The sequence below is a fragment of the Panthera leo genome, chromosome B1 (assembly GCF_018350215.1).
Source record: "Panthera leo isolate Ple1 chromosome B1, P.leo_Ple1_pat1.1, whole genome shotgun sequence".
NCBI lineage: Eukaryota > Metazoa > Chordata > Mammalia > Carnivora > Felidae > Panthera > Panthera leo.
Genome location: NC_056682.1, coordinates 186,621,801 through 186,642,708, shown reverse-complemented (window position 1 = coordinate 186,642,708; position 20,908 = coordinate 186,621,801). Strand labels below are relative to the sequence as shown.

The following is a 20,908-nucleotide window of genomic DNA, read 5'->3' as shown; positions in this document are numbered from 1 at the left end:
ATGACAAAGACATGAGCAATGGGCTGTCACGTATTTGAAAATTGTGCCGTGTAAGTAAATAAAGACACAGTTCATAATTCTATAAGAGGATGATGGCAACATTTATTCTAGAATTAAGCAGTAATGAAACAGATGATTCTTTGAGCTCTAGCAGTGGGCTAGGGAGTTTAGTACCAGTACATCTCTCTCTTAAACTATAGCAGAATTAAGACAGTAACCAACTGGATTTATTGTCATCTGCTTTTCTGCCCTCTCTCCCTTCCTGCCTCACCTCTACCCCCACTTTTCCCTCACCTTCCCTCCCTGTCACCTTAGCTTTTCTACCTCACTGCCTTCCTCTTGCTCCATCCATCCACTGATTCACTCACTCACTCACCCTCCTATTCTTTCATCAGACCTTTCTTAAGAACCTATCTTGGCTCAGACATTGTGCCAGCAGTGGGACTACACTGTGACTAAGATAGATGTAGCTTGATCCTCATGAAATGTACAATTTGGATAGAAATGGGGCTGGCTTACCCAACATGAAGACCCCCATGCTTGGGGCACCCACAAAGGAAGAGTCACCCTCCTCCCTAATTTAAAAACTTATGCTCAGTCTATGATATTTGATGTAAAGTATTGAAGTGTCATCATGGGCAATATGAAAACCTGTTGGACACCTTAAACTTATTTGAAAGTTTTGATTTTTTTCCCTAATTTCAAAATCCATATGGTGTTGGAGGAGACACCATTATCGTGTCAGAGCTTAGGGCCTCTAAAAGTCTTAATAGAGAACATGTGGGGAACAAGTAATTAGACAGTGACATTGAACAAGTAATTAGAAATGTGATGAGCACTGTGAAGAAGTACAGATGCTATGGAGCATATGACAGGGGAGCCTCACCTCCCTTCTTTTTTCTCGATGAAATCCAAGACATGCACGCTTTAAAATACACTGGAATAAAGCCCTTGAAAGAGTAGGCATTTACAGTGTGCCTGGAGGGGGTGAGTGGTGGGGAGAAGTAGTCACTCTTTTTGGCTGCCCATGAATTGGATAAAACCATTGTCCTGGGCAGACTGAGAAGGAACTGAAGATCCCTGAGAAAGGATTTCCATAGAATAAAGATTTTTTTTTTTTTTTTTTTTCACTCTAACAAAATTGAGTCGTTGGATGATCTTGACTTCAAGAAATAAAAACCATTTCCTTCATCTCCAAATGATAGAGATTAGGGGGAGAAAATCTTCCAGTAAAGGCCATAGCACCTGCATTGTATGGTTAAGCTTTAGACACTCTGTTCCCTTCTGGCTTTCAAGTCTTCTGGAAGCTTTAAGAAGGACGACTGATATAAGGTCTGTTTCTGAGATGACTTCATGATACCATAAGTAGGAACTGTATGCCAGTGGTTCTCAAACATTAGCAGCCATCAGCATCACCCGGAGAAGTTGTAAAAACATGGATTGCTGGGCCCTGTCCCAGAATTTCTGATTCAGTGGGTCTGGGGGAGAAACCTGAGAATTTGCATGTCTCATGAGTTGCCAGACACTGCTGCTGACTCTCCTCACGTTGAGAGCCCTTGGTGTATGCCATTGAGTCAACTAACCTTAGTGATGGAGAGCTGGAAGGAGTATTGGCCTAAGAATCAGAAGAGCTAAGTAGATTCCCAGCACCACTGTTTAAATGCCTTGATCATCTTAATCTTGTCATTGAACATCTCCAAATTTCTTCCCTCATTGTAGAATGCATGTTCTCATAACAAAGTTGTTACAAGGATTGAATTTATATCTGAAAGCATTTTGTAAACTTTTGAGATTTATTGTTTGTTTTAATTTTTAAAAAATGTTTTATTTATTTTTGAGAGAGAGAGAGAGAGAGTGAGCATGAGCAGAGAGAGGGAGACACAGTACTGGAAGCAGTCTCCAGGCTCCATGCTGTCAGCACAGAGCCCAACACAGGACTCAAACTCACAAACCATGAGATCATGGACTGATCCAAAGTCAGTGGCTCAACCGACTGAGCCACCCAGGGAGCCCATAAACCCAATGAGATTTAAAAGAACTTCTGAGATTTAAAACTTTTGCTTAATTCTCATGATGATCATTCACCTCTATCTAGCATGTCTGACAAAGAAGGGTGCAAAGATTGAGTAAGACATCCGGAGCGCATGCGAAGAGCAAACCTCTAACCTCCAACAGCCATGTTTGTGGGAAGAATTCAGTATAGACCAACGATATGCTACAGATCAGACATTACAGAAATGTGGGTGTGACCAATTCTGTGGTGTTTCCAGAAGTTCCTGCCTTTTTTTACAGTTGGCAATCTGTCAATGTTTTGGGACTCAGAGTTGCCACTTTTCTCAGTCAGATTTGATTTTGGGTGAATGAATGAAGTCTGTTGGCCAAGAGTTGTTTAACCTCCTTCAAGAGTGAGGGAGTATTAAGGAGGAATGGTATAATTAAAGTAATGTTGTAAAAACAAAAACAAAAATGAAAATCAAGCAAGAAGCTATTGTGGCTGTGCGAAACCACTTATTCCTATTGGTTGAGGAATCCCAGTGGTCATTTTTACTTTCTGGCATATTTTACCCATTTTACGGTTTCTTTTATTCAAATTTATTAAGGCTTTTAAAAGTCAGACCTTAAATAAAAAACCTTTTTCTCCCATCAGCTCAAAACAAGGCCCCATATTTTATTGACTGTCAACTTCCTAAGGTGCTTTATCCTTAGTCTCAGCTGAACCCTGCCAGTGCTGAGCTGTTCCAAGAGAAATAGACAATTCCAAGCCCTGGTGGAAATTTGAACATCGATGTGTCCTCGAAGCATATCTGTGAGATGTACTGGGAGCACAGCAAAATTGAGAATCCCCTCTAAGGGGTATCCAGAAATCCTTTATTTGGCCATTAAACTGTTCATAGAACTTATCACTTTCATGTGGTGACAGAAAATCATTGAGAAAGGTCCCTCCTGTCCAGCAATGACAAAGAAAACATCCCTGAGTATCAGTTGTCCTGGAGGTGGTTGTTCTGAGCTTTGGGTACATGCCAAGTGGCTTTCCAGGTAGCCCCCAAGGTTTGATTTGAAATATGGTTTTCCCTCAAGCTTCAAAGGTACATGTTTACTTGTGTTTTAATAATTACGGCTGGAAGATTTCCCGCAGGAAACTGAATTGTTATTTTATATCATTTCTAAGGGAGAATAATAGACAAGAGAAGAAAACATTAGCAAGAGTCCAGGACTGAAGGACTAGCAGGAGATCACTGAGGGCAGTCCTTATCTCTCTGAAGAGCAAAACATCAGTAGCTGAAGATACCAAGTTATTACCTGGACTCCAGAGTCAGACAGACAGGGTTGAAGTCTGTTCCACTGCTCTCTAGTTCTCTGACCTTGAGATTCAGAACCTCAGTTTCTTCATTTAAAAAATTAGCTTAACATCTGATTCTTGGTTTAGGCTCAGGTCATGATCTCACAGTTTCGTGGGTGTGAGCCCCACATCGGGCTCTATGTGAAACAGGGTGGTGTCGAAAAAAACCTGCCAGATGCCGAATAGAAAGCGAGGCAAGATTTTATTCACGGCTGGGCCAAACCTGATCTCCTGATCTTAAGGAGAAAAGTGCAGAGAATGGCCCCGAACAAAGGTAGCAGTGAGTTCATATGGATTTTAGCAAGTCAGAGTACCTCATTATTTAGTTAACCAGTTACAATTTATAGCATCTCATGGTGGCCAATTATATTGTGACACACAGACGTTAGTTTTGGCAGGAACCTATCAGTTTAAAGTTCTTTGTCCTAAGAGGGTACCACTCATAGTTAGACACCTAAGATACCGTGGGGCAGTGAGTTTGTGACTTTTTACATGTTGGTCTTGCCTACGCCAGATCTTGGTAGAAGGGGTGGGGGAGCGTTTTGCAATGTAAGTTACCTATTCAGTAAGCAGGCGAAGTTACAGAAGTGAGATAGGGTGGTTAGTAATTTCTGATAACCCTAATAGGGGACTACATAAGCTTTTATCTCAATTATTCACGAAAGGTGAGTTTAAGCCGAACTTATATGCAATAAGCTTTCTGATATTTTATAAGTTGACCTATTACATACGCTGACAGCGCAGAGCCTGCTGGGGATTCTGTCTCTCCCTCTCTCTCTCTGCCCTCCCCCACTCTTGCTGTTTCTGTCTCTCTCAAAAATAAATAAACTTAAAAAATTTTAAAAATTAGCTTAAAAATATTTCCTTTCTCATAGATATGGGGCGAAAATTACATGAAGTAATGCCTATTAATTGCAAGTAGGTTGTATGTTCCTTCAGGGGAAGACAGTAAGGTATTTATCCATTTATTCAAAAATCTTGTATTGAGCAACTACTATGTGCTAGATACTGGAGATATCTTCCCGCAGTACGTTATCCTATACCACTATGATCAGCTTCATGCTCAGCATGCAGTTAACACTTCAATACACTTGCTGTATTAACTAAATGAAATTTTCCCATTTTTCTTTTTAAAAAAACGATATAGGGTGTCTCAACTCCTTTACTCACCTCTTAGACTGTCCTTAAAATATTCACAATCTTTAATTTGGACCCTCTATTATTCAAAAGATGGAATGGTACAATTTCTTCCTAGATCTTCCATGGCATAGTATTTCCTGGGGACATTCTTGATTAAAACTTGACACAAGGGAAGTTTTATTTTATACAGGATGAAATATATGCAAAGGACCATGACTATGTTACTATCATAGTTTGTATTTTTGAAGTTTGGATCTAATTTTTGATTTAGGCACTTTGCCCCCAATGAAATATTATATGTTATAATGTAGCAGCTAATAAGATCTGATACAGTGACTTTAAATTGAATTTCATTAAAAAAATAAGAGCATAAAATGTCTTCCTAATAGTCTTAATTAGGGAAAATGGAAGATCATAGTATTTCTGTATTAATGCACTAACTTAGATAATTGGGATAATATGAAATGCATAGTGACAAAAATAGGAAGTTCGGAGGCCAAGGGAAAAATAACCCACTACTTTCCAGTTTCTAGTATTTTTGTTTTTGGACCAGGGAAGCTTCCCAAATGTGGAGCATAGTGTCTTAAAGTAATTATTCTTTTTCATGTTTACAAGTCAGTATTGTCCTACTGCAGCTCTTGTTTTGTAGTGACTACTTCCCGGGGAAAGGCATTGTTCTGAATCTCACTGCTTCTTAACAACTGCCACTTGTCCTCCTGATTAGGGCATTGTATGAAAACAGAGCATTCATTGCAGGGTTCTCACTAATCTCTCTCCTTTCATCCAGAGTCTCCCAGTTTCTCAGAGAGCTCTGCTTTTGCATTTTTAATTGAATGGTCCTAAAAGTTGATATTCATGTATTCTGCTTGCCTGAAATCTCTGTCCATGCCTCACTCTGAAGGTCTTATCTGTCTCTTTTATATTTCAGTCTGGTTGGGGAGTGAAATTAGGCCCAGTTCTCTAATTGGAAGCCACATGGGGCATCTGCAAGATGATAACTGTACCCGGAACTCAATAGCTACCCAGCACTCTGAAACAGAAGGTCGCCATTTTGTAAAACCATAGAAAATGCTACTGGGCATTTTACAGAATTGTCAATCAGGATAGAATGGACACTAATTGCTTCTCCCACAGCTGTTAACATTCCTCTTCAGTGGCCAAGCAACCCTTAAGACAGGAACAAATTCTCTCAGACATCTGAAATTTTCTACAGACCTAAGTATAGGTTTCCAAGGTGACATCTGTGATGAGTTGTCCACTGATTAGCATGAATGAAGAACTAACATTTCTGAAGAAATAAAATATTTTAGACAGAAAAATCTGATTCTATTGAAAGCATATAGTGATCATACAAATAAAATGTTATGTTTACAACTTTGGGGAGTGCTTGTGTTAGCACGATATTGTATGTTATTCTATCACATTGTTCTTCAAAGTAGATGTGGACACATCAGGGGACGGGAAAAACAATCCAGTAGGGTCCATACCCATAAAAAGTTATTAAAAATTCCCTATATTTTTACCTAAAAATTTTAAAGAATGTAAGCTTTCCTAGTAATTAAAGTCAATTTTATAGGAATGCATGTTTATAATTCATAAGTAAATATACATACATTGGGATAGCACACTGAAAAAATTTTTTCTGATGGGAATATATGTTACTTATCTATTGCTAGGTAATAATTATCCCAAAACATGACATCTTAAAACACCAAACATTTATTATCTTACAGTGTTTATGGATCAGGAATATGGGTATAATTTAGTTGGCTGCTTCTAGCCCAAGGTCTCTCATGAACTTGAAATAAAGCTGTTGGCCAGTGCTGTAATCATGTTTGAAGGATCAACTGGGGGAGGATGCATTTCAAGCTCAATTACTTGGTTGTAGGTAGAATCCAGTTCCTTGAAGACTAGACTATTGGACTGGAAGCCATAGTTCCTCATTGGTTGTTGGCTGGAGGACTTCCTGCTTTCCTTGCCCTTTTACAGAGTAGGAAATATGGTGGTATTTCACAATATGGCAGCTGGCTTCCCTCAGAGTAGTCGAGTGCGAGAGGGCAAGAGAGCACTCAGGTCAGAAGCCAGTCTTTTTATAACTTAATCTTCGAAAAGACATTCCATCACTTTTGCCACATTCTATTCAACACAACAAAATAGAAGCAAGTCTGTTGAATAGAGTGGAATGGAACGGAACAGAATAGAATAAATGTGAATTGCTAAATCCAGCCCATACTCAAGGGGAAGAGATTGTACAAAGACTTGAACACAAGGATGCAGGGATCCTTTGGGACCACTTTTGAGGTTGCTTGCTACAGAGTGCATGTTCAAAGTCTGGAAACTACTACTTTAGGGCACAAGTCTGCAAACTCTTTGGTAAAGGTCCAGATTGTAAATATTTTAAGCTGGGTGGACCACATGTGATCATTATTGTGTATTCTTTATTTTTTATTTTACAGTCTTTAAAAAATGTACAGCCCATTCTTATCTTGAGAACTTGAGGGCCATGCAAAAGTAAACAATAGGCCAGATTTTTCCTGCAGACCATTGTTTGCTGACACCTGTTCTCAGTGGACTGTGAGGAGATTTCAGCTCAAGTTGCAGAAGATCTCTAAAGGGGGGTTAAGGCTGTCCAACTATAGAAACAGTCTGTTCAAAAAATAGGATGAATCACTTCTTCACAGAATTATTTTAGCAGAGGGACAAAGTTCTCTCTTGCTAGATGAAAGGTGGTTGGGATTAAGGGCTGAAACCAGGAAAATGGGCCACTTGATCCTTTTCCAAGGTTAGAACGTTGTCTTCACGAGATGTGGCTCTGCAAAAGTGCCCCCTGGATGAACACAGTTGGAGATGTTATGTGCTATATCTGATTTTGAGATAAAGACAAAATTCTGGCATGTCAAAGTCTTTGAGAAGAAACTTGCTTGATTCAGTTTTTTCCAAACTTAGTTGACCTGAGCCGAGCAGCATTGGTGGCATAGCAGTGGGGCACTGCTGCCTTCCAGACTTACTTGACGAAGGAATCTCCCACCCCCTTTTGTTTTAGTAGCATCCATTACTTTTATTCCATAACAAACTTAGGAAACATTAGATCCAATGACATATAAGATCTCTTCCAACTTCTTTAGTTCATGGTAGTAGACATGTAAAGTATTATTTGATTTTGTATTTGCCTCCCTAAAATGTTCTGTTTGTTTTAATATTCACCAGTGACAAAAATTAGGTCCGGCCCTCTTGCTAGATATGTGAAAATGTTACGGCTCCTGTCCTCAAAAAGTGCGTTAATGTCCTTTAGGCTCTGAACTTTAGCACAATATTTTCTACACAGAAGGTACTTAGGAAAGGTTAGTTGAATGAATGAAGTTTGAAAAAACCGGGCCCTATGGGCCACTTGGGATTATGGACACATAGGAGACCTCAGTAAATAGACACAAAACAAATCAATGAATTCTAGATGAAAGTAACGACGCATTCAGTTATCCCAGTGTTGTCATAAATCTGGATATATGTTACTGAGCCATCAAACTAAGTTTATCACCATTATAAATTAATAAGCTTAAACTAAAATTGTACTCCTGAAATTCAGACTCATATTAGAGTTTGCCACTTTAAAAATAACCCTTGCAGATTCAAGTTGACATCTTTCGACTAGATGGTTTGATATGACCGTGGCTTTCATCTCTGTATAATGGAGTATTATCTGGTTACAACACATAATTCAATTAACATTATCCTTTAAATTTCCCCATCCTTTGTTGAAATGCTTAAATTTATTCCTCTTTTATCCTTGCCTCTCCTTTTTCAATCTTAGAAACCACTGTCATTAATCTATATCTTTTGAGGTTATGATTTCACTTTAGCTAGGAACCATTTCATTCTTATCGTCCTCGGTGCATCATCTGGGCTGTTCTCCTCTATATTGTGTGTTGCCATCAATATTCCATCCTTATATATTTTTAATCTCAGCCGAGAATGTTGTATCATCTTCAATTCTGGTCAGATAAAATAAATGTTCCATTGGATATGTAAATGATCCTGTAAGCCAGATGAATTAGGAGGTTTTGCTTTCAGTGTTGAAAAAAAGATCTTTATCCTTAAATCAGACATTATGGAAACAAACGAAATGTTACATGCTGGCATATTTTTAAATGCTAATTTTTTTTACCTCCCCATGAAGAAAAAAAAAATGGCATTTGCAACTCAGGATTTGCTCTGGAAAATGAAGTCTTTTCATTTATTTACAAAAAAGGAGGATCAGGAACACTTAGGGAAGCTTTTATTCTTTGTCTATCTCTCCAGCTGTCAGGTTATAATAGCATTGGCCTCTGCTTGCCAGGATGGAAGCAAATGGATGCTCCCAAAAGCAGCCTGGGAAATCAAATTTCAGAATGTTTTAACAGGAGGACATCTAAAATGATAACTGGTCCCACCCTAGTTTTATAGTTGGGGAAACTGGGGCTGAAGGAGATTATATGCATTATTCAAGGCCACCCAGCTCTCAAGACTGTACTGGACTCCTAACTCAGTGCTCCTTCTACTTCATCATATCCTGATACCTTAACTTCTTTAAGTTTTGTTGAATATTTAAGTGAGGATTTCATGAGCAAATCAGAGTACTTAATAATAGATAGCCACTGGGACCCCCACCCAGGTGAGAATATTAAAGCCAGGTCTTAATATAAAGAAATAAATGGAATTCTGACTTACAACTAGGTAATCTATGATAAGGCAGAAACACGAGCATTGGAATTATTGGTGGCTGGGACCCTCGTAATGTTGAAATAGCTAGTTGCATCAAGACATAAGGAAGTCCACAGCAAAGGAAAGCATAAATGAAAGAATGTTTGAGAATTTGGGGTGCTTTGATGCTCTTCTCCAGAAGCCAACTCTGTACTCGTTTTAATTGCATATTAGAAGGATATTTAAGATGTTTGGGGATGTAGAAAGAAAGAGAACAAGTGATTTTTATGACTATATACCAGCACAGTACCTTTGTTATCGTTAAATTTATTTATTAAAGATCCAAGAGCAAATTCAGATAATTAATGGAATAAAAAAAAACTATGAAGATCGGCAATAAAAATATCAATGGAAATAATTCGGATATTAAGTTACAAGTTAGAACCAAAAATTCAGATTATAACAAATGTAGTAACTTCCGTTATAATTGGGTTTCCATCAAAACCACATCATCTAGGGGCGCCTGGGTGGCTCAGTCGGTTAAGCATCCGACTTCAGCTCAGGTCATGATCTCGCGGTCCGTGAGTTCGAGCCCCGCGTCGGGCTCTGTGCTGACTGCTCAGAGCCTGGAGCCTGTTTCAGATTCTGTGTCTCCCTCTCTCTCTGACCCTCCCCCATTCATGCTCTGTCTCTCTCTGTCTCAAAAATAAATAAATGTAAAAAAAAAAAAAAAAAAAAAAACAAACCACATCATCTATGTGTGATTTTAGACCACGGACTAGCAGCTAGTAGTTTTATATTCCAAACCTTGTTTCTTCCCCAAAACCTCCATACTTCCAGTTTTGGGTGCCTTTGCCCATATTGTGATATGGCCTCTGGCCCTGTACCTTCATGTCAGGGAATCAGATTGTTTTGGGTGGGAGGAATTCCTTAAAGCCATCTCTCTATCCTGATGGCTATCAATAACTGAGCTATACACAGAAGGGACTGTGGATGGAACCATATCAATCTATTCCTCCAAACCCAGACTAAATGTGTCCCCATACAACTTTCCCAATTAGAAAGAAAAGTAGAGCTTCAGGGAAGATGAACTCCATGCTTTTGCTACCCAGCTAGTCAGTATGGGGCTGAAACTAGAACCCACATGTCTGGCTTTTAGTGTGGTGACCTTTTCTCTTACTTCCTTTTTGGGTGCCCAGGCTTTTTCCAGGCTTTCCTCTACACTTGCCTCTGGGAGCTAGGACAAGGAAGACCTTAGGATCCTCCCCGTTTTCCAAGTGAAAGATTCACAACGTTTTTCATCATACTCCTAAAAACCAATTCTTTACCACACTCACTAGATGGAAGATTTTCAGTGGATTCCCCACACTATGTTAGTAAAGTTGCAGGAGGTTTCTTCTTTATGGAAATTTAAGTTTGTACCAGTCTGGACCCTGTCCAACTCGCCAGTCTTCTCTGTTGCCCTTTTCTGTGTGCACTACTGGTTCTCCTTGTTAGGAATTTTTGCAGTCCTCTGTTGTTGTTTTTCTGACTTGCTTTTATAACTGTGTTTTCCTGTGTGCAGTGTCCTTCTGCTTTCTTTTCCTGCTTGGCTAATTATTTCTAGGTTCAGCTTGGGATATCAATGAAAACGTTGTGTATCCCTCACTAATTTTTCATTTTCGAACAGTCCCTGAAACACATGGTATGCAGCACCATGTACCTACAAAATTGCCTTCAAATATGGCAAATGGTTGCATTAAAATATCACCTCTTAGTCCTAGTGGAGACTGTACAAATATTCCAAAGAGATGGTCTGTAGTTAGTAGGCAATAGAGTGCAAGCCAGCTCTTGTTTTTAAATGTTATGCCCAGAAGAGATCTTTGAAATTTTATAAACAGATGGATTCTTTTTGCTTGATTCACTAATGTTTTACAATTAACTAATTAACAGGTTTATTGCCAAAATTAGCAATAAAAAGTGTTCAGGAGCTTCGACCAAAGCAGTCTTTTGCAATTACATGGATACCAAAACAATCTGCATGATAGTTTGAGGCTAAACGTTGCTCAAATCAGAATTTCACCTGCTGTTTTCAAATAAAAGTTGACAAATACAAAAATGAACCCTGCAGATTTCCACACTACTTTCATAGACATGAGTCTCTGCCTTAATTAATAATAATTACAGGTAACACAAACTATAGTCAGGAGGCCTATATGTACCCAGATTGCTTTCAAGTGTGCAAAACTGCTTAGCAAACAGAGTTCTGAAGGCTAGCAGGAGCCTGTTTCTGTCAAGTTCGTTTCTGTTCTCCAGTCAGCAGGACCTTAGATGACCTAGTCAACCTTATCTCTGACGGTTCCTGCCATGAGCCAGGTCTGTCTGCTGTCCTGAGAGTCATTATTGCACGATTCCTCGGATTCTACCTCTCACCCCTCTTCACTACCCTAAGCTTCTGCCCTAGTTGGATCCTAGTAGTAGTTCCTGGAACATGCCGCACTCTGTAGTTTGCTTTGGTGTGAGCTATTTTTCCACCTGGAGTATCTTCTGGGCTCCTTCATGATTTAGTTTGGGCACCACTTTTTTGGGGATATATTCCCTGGTCAATACCCTATTCCTGTCTCCAGAAGATGGAATTAGATTTAGGAGGGAAGAAGGGGAGGGTAGGTTTTCTCATTTTGGTGTCCCTTCATGGAACCACAAACAACTTGCAGTGAAGAAATACGTTTTGATTAGAAGAGAAATTCTAGGTTCAGTAAATATCTATTGACAGAAGGAACGAAAGGGGTGGCAGAAGGATGGGAGGCAGGAAGGAAGAAAGAAAAGAGAAAGCCATGGTTCTGCATATTCCTCGGCCCTCTGCCCAGGAATTCCCCTCTGTCTGGAATTTGTCAGTCCAGGTTTCTCCACTCATCTCTCAGAAACACCACGAAGTTTCGGCTTGCACCAAACTACTTACTCCTACTTTTGTATAAGCCTTGTTTTAGCTTTATTCTTTTCTGGCATGAAAAGTCTGCCTCATCAATTAGGTTATAAGCTTCTTGAGCTAGAAGGTGGCAGAAATGGAACCTCAGTATTGAAAGAGACTCGGGGAAATAGGACCCATTCTAACCCCTTTCCAAGGTGGGAATCTCATTGGATACAATTCTGGCACTCCTGAATGTTCTCTTGAAGCTTCTCTGATGTGTAGCCCTTGATAAATGTTCACTGTGCATGATTAATCAGTTAAACATTCCTTGTGCTTAAGAAGATTAAATGCTGTTCTTATGATTTTATTCATTTATTACATTAATTACTTTCATATGTATACTTGCCATGTTCCCCAAAATGCATGCCACTGGATAAGAATCAGTTATGATCTCTTAACATAATGGTTGTGTCCTGAGCAGTTTATTAGAGTACATTATTTGCCTTTATTTCCTGATTTCCTAGTCTCACTTTTTCCTAGAAGCCTTCCCTGACTTCTCCACCGTGAAGTAGGTAGCCCTCCTGCATACTTCCAAAGCACCACTGTGTATATGTTTATCACAACACTTAACCTTCATATAGCAGTTATCCATCCCCTGATTTTACCTGCCTTTCCCACTAGGTTTCCACCACCTGGACACCTTCCATCACACACAAGTGGTCACTGACTCAGGGCCTACAGCATGGCACACTTCACCCAAGCCATTCTGTTATGCTGCAGGAGCTCTCCTCCTTAGAGAAATAAAACCTGCATGCCTGCTTCCTGCATGCAAACCTCTGAAGGCCTTGTATCTTCTGTAGGAGTAAGTACAAACTACTTTGGAATAGATGCCGTTCATACATGGTCCAATCAACCTCCCAATCTCATCTCCACTCTCAGCCTCTGTTACAGGCACTCGGAATCCTTCAGGGCTTACATGTCCGTCTAGCCCTGTGTTATCTTACATTTTGGAGGGAAAAATAAACATCTTTCTTTCCATTGATCCCTGTTAGTGGAATATCTCTCTTCTTGGAAATGTCCTGTCCTTCCTTAAAGATTCAGCTCAAATATTTCCTGCTCCTTGGTATTCTGAAAGCACTTTTACTCAACCTGCTACCCAACCATAAGTTAGCTAACATTTGAGTAAGCACCTACTAAGATAAAGGGAAATGGAAACAAGGGACTCACTTTACCTGTTTGCTTCACTCGCCCAAAGAGGCAGGGATCCTGATTGTTTTATTCTCACATTTCTCTCTGACAAATCACAGGGTCTGGCCAATTATGATAGTTTGGATGAATACACTCCTGGGCATTTCTTGGTTGTTGATTCATTATCAACCTGATGTCAATATTGCATTTTAACAACTAGTCATTTTCCGTATCATTTATGAAAATGTAAATGATGACAGGTAGAACTTCCATGAATGAGTTATTTTTCAGAGTGCTGCATTAGAAAACCCTCTGTGCTAATTCTAGAAGCTGAGGATATCTTCTTGCTACCATGTTTCTAATCTGTTCATTTCGAATTCCATTCTTTCACATTTGTACTTTCCTGTAGTTAGTTTTTACATTAACATTGTGTTTGACATTGCATTAGATATAATGCTTTAATTTTTTAGCATAATGTATGGAGAATTAGGTATACAACTTCTCTACTGATAACGGTAATACTAATAATGGCAGTTTTAATGGTCAAACTCCCTGCATATTTTATTAAAATGTATACCATTATTTTATCCTAGTTTCTTCAGGGAACTGAGCAGACACTATTCAAGCAACTTTAGAAGAAATACAAGCCTTATTAACTATCTTTTTTGTTGCTGTTGCTAACCAATAACCTGTTGCTATACTTTCCGTGGAGGAACAAAAGCTGTATAGAAAGAGATATAGCCCATAAAGTGTGAAATTCAGTATGGATACCATAGGATGCCATTAGCACATATAGAATCTAACACATTGCAGTCAGACAAACCCAGACCCAATACCCAAGAGTAGTTTCTGAGTAACCAAACTAGGAGTACTTTTCTTCTCTCCTCTCTTCTCCAGGGAGAGCACATCATAGAATCTAACACATTGCAGTCAGACAAACCCAGACCCAATACTCAAGAGTAGTTTCTGAGTAACCAAACTAGGAGTACTTTTCTTCTCTCCTCTCTTCTCCAGGGAGAGCACATCCAAATAGTTTTATATACCCAGAGTGGAACCACTCTTAATTGATTTCTACTTACTCAAATTGCTGGATTAATGCTTTTCTGGATTGATTGATTGCATTAATTGACACTGTCCATTCCTTCTCTAAAATATAGGTGCTGACAACCTATAATGATTAATAGTCATGGGCACTTTGCACACTCAGAATTGGCAAGTCATTTTCATTGTTTATTTGTTTACTTATTTACTTATTGTTTTCTTTTCAGTTTTTATTGAGGTATAATTGACAAATAAAATTGTAATATATTCAAAGCATACAACATGATGATTTGATGCTCATATACATTGTGAAATGATTTCAATAATCAAGTTAATTAACACATCCCTCAACTCACATCCTTACCTTTATTTTAGTAGATTTATTTTTTGATGAAATATACATGGAAAAGAGTATTTAAAACATTTTTGATTCCTTTAAAAGATTATAATAAAATAAATACTTGGGCACTCACTGTCTAGCTTTAAGAATAGAAACCTAGGTTCCCCTAATCCTCTCCCACCCTCCCTTTTGCATTCCTTTTGGTGCTCCCCCTCCCTCTCCATACTCTCCCCAGGGTGACCACTATCCTGAATCTTCTCTAAATTACTGTCTAAATTTCCTTTATGGTTTGATATGTACACCTAAAAATATACTGTTTCATTTTGCTGCTTCCCGGTCTATATGTTGGTAAAATAATATGATTATATGTATCATCTTTTTCTCATTTCTTTTTTCCTTTTATATGTTTGGATGTTATGTGCTCAATGTATTTTTTTGTTACTCTAACGCCTTTAACAGACTTGTTCAACTACCATGACCACCACCACTTTATCATCTTCCCAGATATTCAAGGACCCTAAACACTTAATCACCTTCTCCCCTCAATTTAAGTCTTATTGTTATTCTGTATTTTAACTCTCTTCTAGTTTTCTCCAACAGTTAAAAAATATTGTAGTTCTTTTGAATTGTCGATGTTGACTTAGATTTGCCCACATATTTCTCAATCTTATTCATTTACTTATGTATTTTTTGCTCACCATTCTATCTCAGATGTTCTGCGATCATTTTCCTTTTGTTTAAAGTGTATCCCTATAGACTGTAATCCAGGCAGGATCTGTGCTAGGTTAGCTACCCACATATTATTTATCTGAAAATGTCTTCATCCTCTTTCTTGAACACTAGTTCAACTTTCTTTTTTTCTGATAACATTAGTGGCATTATTCCAATATAATCTGGCTTTGATTATCGCTATTGAGATAAGTCATCAATCAGTCTAATTTCTGTTCCTTTGTGGGCACTCTATCTTTTAAGACCTCTTTTACTTTGGTGTTTTTCAGTATTATGATGATGACTGAGGTGTGGTTTCTTTTTACTTAACACTCTTGGGATTTGTTGTAATTCCTAGTTTTGAGAATTGGTGTCTTTACATAGCTCTGGAAAATTCTCAACAATTCTTGACTTGAACATTACCTTTTCTCTATTCTCTGTTAATCTCTGTGGCAGAGACAATGTTTGAACACTCCAGGCACAGAATAAGAGTAGCTGGTCTAGCCTCTCTGTCAATTAGGTTAGGAGTATGTGCCTGAATTATGGACAAAAGAATGTGGGTGGAAGGTTTGGCAGACACATTAGTGGCACACTTGGTCATCAACTTTTGTATTCAGAGGAGTGACTACCTCAGGTTAAAATATATATGGATTCAAGTGCAGATGTGAATATCCTGGACAGTTGGTCAGACATCTGAAATGAGAAAGAGTAAAAGACCAGGAACAGGGTGATCTGGGATAGCAGCATGTGGATGAACATATGGGGGTGGGTGCTAAGTGTAAATATCTTTATTAGGACATATTAATACCCATCAGAGAATATCCTTCATGAAAGAGATACTACACAACCAAGTATTCGAATGACTTTTGTTACTGACCTCCTCAGTGCTGGTATGAGGCACACATGATTGAGGTGGTCATGGTAACAGTGATGGAGGCCACGAATGGTGTCAACAACATGAAGGTAAACTTACCAAAGCTGATGTAGCTATTGCCACTGCTAAATGTCCAATTGATCAATAATAGATACCATTGAAGGGCTCCAGATGCAGCACCATTTTTTGAAGAGACCAATGAGTCACCTTAGGGGCAAAGTGACTATATTGGCCTCTTTCTTATCATTAAAGGTACAGTGACTAATTCTCACAGGAACAGATACATATTCTGTGTGTCCATTTTCCTGTCCTGCTTTCAGGATCTCAACCAGCACCACTATTGAAGGGTTTATAGATCTTTGATTCACTGGTTTATCCCACGTTGTATTGTGTCAGACCAGGGGGCGCTTATACAACAAGGAAATGTGTAAGTGGGTTTACAACGATGTAATCTATTCATTGTATCATCTAGTGGAGGATGGAGACACTAAATGTCAGTTGTGGTCCAGAGACCATCTGCAATGGTGGGAGTTGTCTGTTTTTTCCACTCACCTTTTTGTACTAAGTTTTCCCCAGGAAGAGAGGCCTACCAGAATTGTTGAAAATCGGCTACTCAACATGCTAAGAAGCATAGTCGAGGAACACAAGAGTGGATGGGGATGGACAAGATATTTTGTCTAGATCTCTCTGCATAGAAGGACTTACTCCTCTGTTTCTGGAAGTTCCATTAACAGGACCCATCAGATAACAGCGTCTTCACAGAATTACTTGGCTGCAGTTAGTCAGCTTTCACAAAGGTGCAACAGTCCAATGACTGATCAGAACAGATGCATAAACATCTAGCCATTTTAGCCCATTTTGTGACAATTGTCTTGGACAATTTTAGTGCCCAAGTTCCCTGTGGGGTAGGCTGAAGCCGTCATGGGCCTCCATATCTCAATTTCTCAGTCCTCCTATCTTTTCTTCTCTTTCACAGGTGCTGATCCCAAGGTCCTTAACAAATATCCTGTACACTAACCCCAACATCGGCATCTACTTTCTGGAGAACCCAACCTGTGACAATGTTATTAACATGGGATTTGTTCAGGGGTGCCTGGATAGCTCAGTTGGTTTAGTGCCTGTTTCTTGATTTTGACTCAGGTCTTGATCTTATGGTCATGGCATTGAGCCTTGCATTGGGCTCTGTGCTGAACATGGAGCCTGCCTTGTATTCTCTCTCTCCCTCTCTCTGCCCCTCCCCTGCTCATGCTTTCTCTCTCCTCTCTATCCCCAAAATAAATTAATCAACATTTTTTAAAAAGGGATTTGTTCAAGAGAGATAAGGTCAGTTTGCACAATAATAGGGAATAGAAACTCAGAACCCTATAGAATTGAGAAAGTCAAAAGACCTAAAACTGGCAACTAGCAAAACCTACCAATAGATAAAATGACCCAACCCCCACCTCCACCCCCTTCATTGCTCCAGATAGCCTTAAAGTACCTCCCATTAAATCAAAACAGAGAAGTATGAGGGACAAGAGAATAAAAGAAGAAATCATATTTAAAAACAATGTCTTTAAGAGTACCTCTGGTGTCATTACTGGCACATGTAACTGACTGGAAGCAAATAGTTCAGAAAGTTAATAAGTTTTTAGGAAACCTATAACGACAAAAAAACTCTGAGTCTGGATTTGAAAAAACAAAAGAAAACAAAACATATGACTTTTAAGATTTGAAACAACCATTGGGTTCCAACTTTCAATAAACAGAAAGTCAGTTTTGAAACCTGTGTAGACCACAACAGTGAATGACTCCCAAAGCTCATTTTAGATGTGGTCAAGGATACTAATTAAAAAGGAATAACTTGACAGAGAATGACACCATGGGACATGAAACCAATGGACAAAGATTGCTCCAAAGAGGAGAATCAGAGGTTAATTAAGGAAAATCTCCCTTGAGTAAGGAGCACGCGCAGTGTCTGTCCAGTGGATTTCAGTGAAAGGTATATTATATTATATGTCTCCCATTCATTTCCTTTTCAAACGGGAATCTTTACCGTAACTATTTTGTTCTTGTTTCACAGTCGATTAGGTGAGGTGTGGCATAATGGTGACTTCATAGATCTCATGAGAAGAGAAGCCATGTTTGGAAAGACTAAGTGACTCTCACTCAGAATTCTTGGATTTCGAGCTGAGGGCAATGACAGATGGGCCTTTGGGTTGGGGCTGAGTGTGTTCTGTGTGTGGGTAGAAGAATGGAGTGATTTTATGACCGGAGGGCAAACACAAACAGAGATAATGCTATGTATTCTCAGGATCATTGATGCCTCTTCTGTTAATGTTCAGCTTTGTCTTCTCCTTTGGCAGCAAACCACTTATTGAGGTGGAAGATGCACAAGATTCCACTGCTCTGGAGGAGATATTTCCCTGAAAATTTGCCTGATACACACTGAACTTTATATGAGTGAGAAATACATTTGTTTTGTTAGGCTACTAAAATGTGGGGTTTACTTTTTGTTGTGCCATAGATTAGCCTATTCTGACTAATACAATCTCTTTCTGGATCACCAATTAAGGTTTATGCCAGATATTTATCCCTCTATCCTCTATGTATCTTACCCTATTTAATGTTTTCAGTCACTTTTCTTTCGAAGATGCATTCTAGATCATTTATTTGGATCTTTCAGTTCACTAAAACTCTTAAGTGTTGTCTCCAATTTCCTATTTACTCATTTTATGTTTAATTTTAATTAATTTATTTTTAATGTATGTGAGTGTAATTTGGGTGTTTCTAAATATACTTAGTTGTTCCTTGTAATTTCTCTTCTCTGCCTGTATTTTCAAGCTTCTCTTTTATTTTTTTTAAACATATTGAATTTGTATATTTTATACTCTGTCCGATTATTGCAATCACTGAAGACTTTCACTTCTGATATTCATCTCTTTGTTCCTGCTGGTGGTCACTTTTTGTGTTTCCTTTTGTGTTTTGTGATTTTTAGGCCACAAGCTACTCATTTTAATTGGCACCTTGTGAGAATTTCTTGAGGCCTAGGTTGTAGTTGGATTCCTCCAAAAGGCATTTGTATGTGTTCATGATATTTGGCAGCTTTAGTAACCCAGGACCACTTTACTTCAGTGTAGATTTTTTTTTTTTTACTAAAATGAAAGCATGAATTTGAATTGTATACCTCTGCAATGATTGTTTAATGATGGCAAATTCTCAAATGGGATTTTTTTTTCTCTTCACTTAGCATAGAATCAATAAATGCAATAAATTGATAAACACAATTTTTATGTCTCTTTTTTCCTTCAATGTATAGCTATTAGGGGCTGCACCTCATGGAGTTTGCCTTTATAACCTCCATCCTTTGGCAGATCCTAGATTTTTAACTTTATTTATTTATTTTGAGAGAGAAGGATCGTGCACCAGCAGGGAATGGATAGAGAGAGAGGGGGGGAGAGAGAGAATCCAAAGCAGGCTCTGGGCTCCACAGTGAGCCTAACATGGGGCTTGATCTCATGGCCACACAGGGCTCAATCTTATGACCTTGAGATCATGACCTGAGCTAAAATCAGGAGTTGGGGGTCTTAACTGACTGATCTATCCAGGAACCCCTGGAAGATCCTAGATTTTAGCTCCATTCCCCTGCACCTTTTCCAGCATCAAAACAGAAGCTCATGAACTCTAGGGTTTACCAGAAACCTCTACATATAATGTGATTTTGGTATCCTCTTATCCATCAAAGTTCCTAGTTCCATTTTTTCTTTGACCTCTATGAATTACTTCCTTTTGTGCTAACTCAGCAATGCCTTTTGAAGATTGAATATATATTTTATCCACCACTTACCTGCTTTAGTCAGGAAGGTTGTTTAGAATTACCCAGTTTGCCATATTGCTAGAAATAAGTCACTTCAGGTCACTTAAGTCATGCACATATACTTCTACCAGAGAAGTTGTATGCTTACCAAAATTAGATATGTTGCTTATCAGAGATTTTTTTAGTATAACTATTTAATTTATGGAAATATTATCCTAGCTGATTAAATAGTTCTGTAAGAGAGCTTTTGTTTATTATGAAACAACGATGGCAAGTCTCAGTAAAGGAGAGGTGTTTAATAAAACAGCATTAAATTAAACCTGGGAAAAACAACAGTAAAAGTTTTCCAAAAAATTGTAAGAACCAAGAAGAATTATATATTCAGAGTATTTTGCCTTTACTTATTATTTTGTCTTTAATTTATTGCTCCACTTTAGAGAAACCAAAATGAAAACTAATGCTGCATTATAGGCATTACAGGTACAGTTTTTGTAAGAAAGATGGCAGGGAAGCCAACTGTAAGAAGTTCACTTGAGGAGAAGGCATTGGATTCACATGCAAAGATTAGTAGATAAGATATTTTAGATATGTACTTTTTTATTTCTCAATCTAACACACACAGCACTTTATCTCCCACCCCACCAGGAAAGCAGTCATAACTACAGAAGAAAAGAGAGCTGCTAGTAATCTTAAATCCATATAAACATAATAGTTAATACATTTGGTATTAGACTATGTGGATAGCAAAGTGTTTTAGAGGAATCTGTTTTTTGCCCAATTTTATGCAGGTATAATTGACAAGTAAAATTGTGATATACTTAGAGTATACAATGTGATGATGTGATGCACACATACATTATGAAACAATTCCCCCAATCAAATTAATGAACACATCCATAATGGGGGTGTTTATTTTG

The 20,908-nt window shown here is 38.5% G+C and overlaps 1 protein-coding gene across 2 annotated transcripts in view; it reads left to right on the top strand.

Annotated features, from left to right (window-relative positions):
• Positions 1-17,289, top strand: part of LOC122218574 (cytosolic beta-glucosidase) — a 131,752-nt gene extending 114,463 nt beyond the window's left edge. The window contains exon 5 of one of the 2 annotated variants that reach the window (XM_042936791.1): positions 17,172-17,289. In XM_042936791.1, the coding sequence (XP_042792725.1) occupies positions 17,172-17,212 (41 nt within the window). In that variant the 3' untranslated portion in view covers positions 17,213-17,289. Of the gene's footprint in view, positions 1-5,408; positions 5,705-17,171 lie in introns of those variants that run through there. The other variant, XM_042936790.1, reaches the window with a different exon arrangement.
• The last annotated feature ends 3,619 nt before the right edge of the window (positions 17,290-20,908 follow it).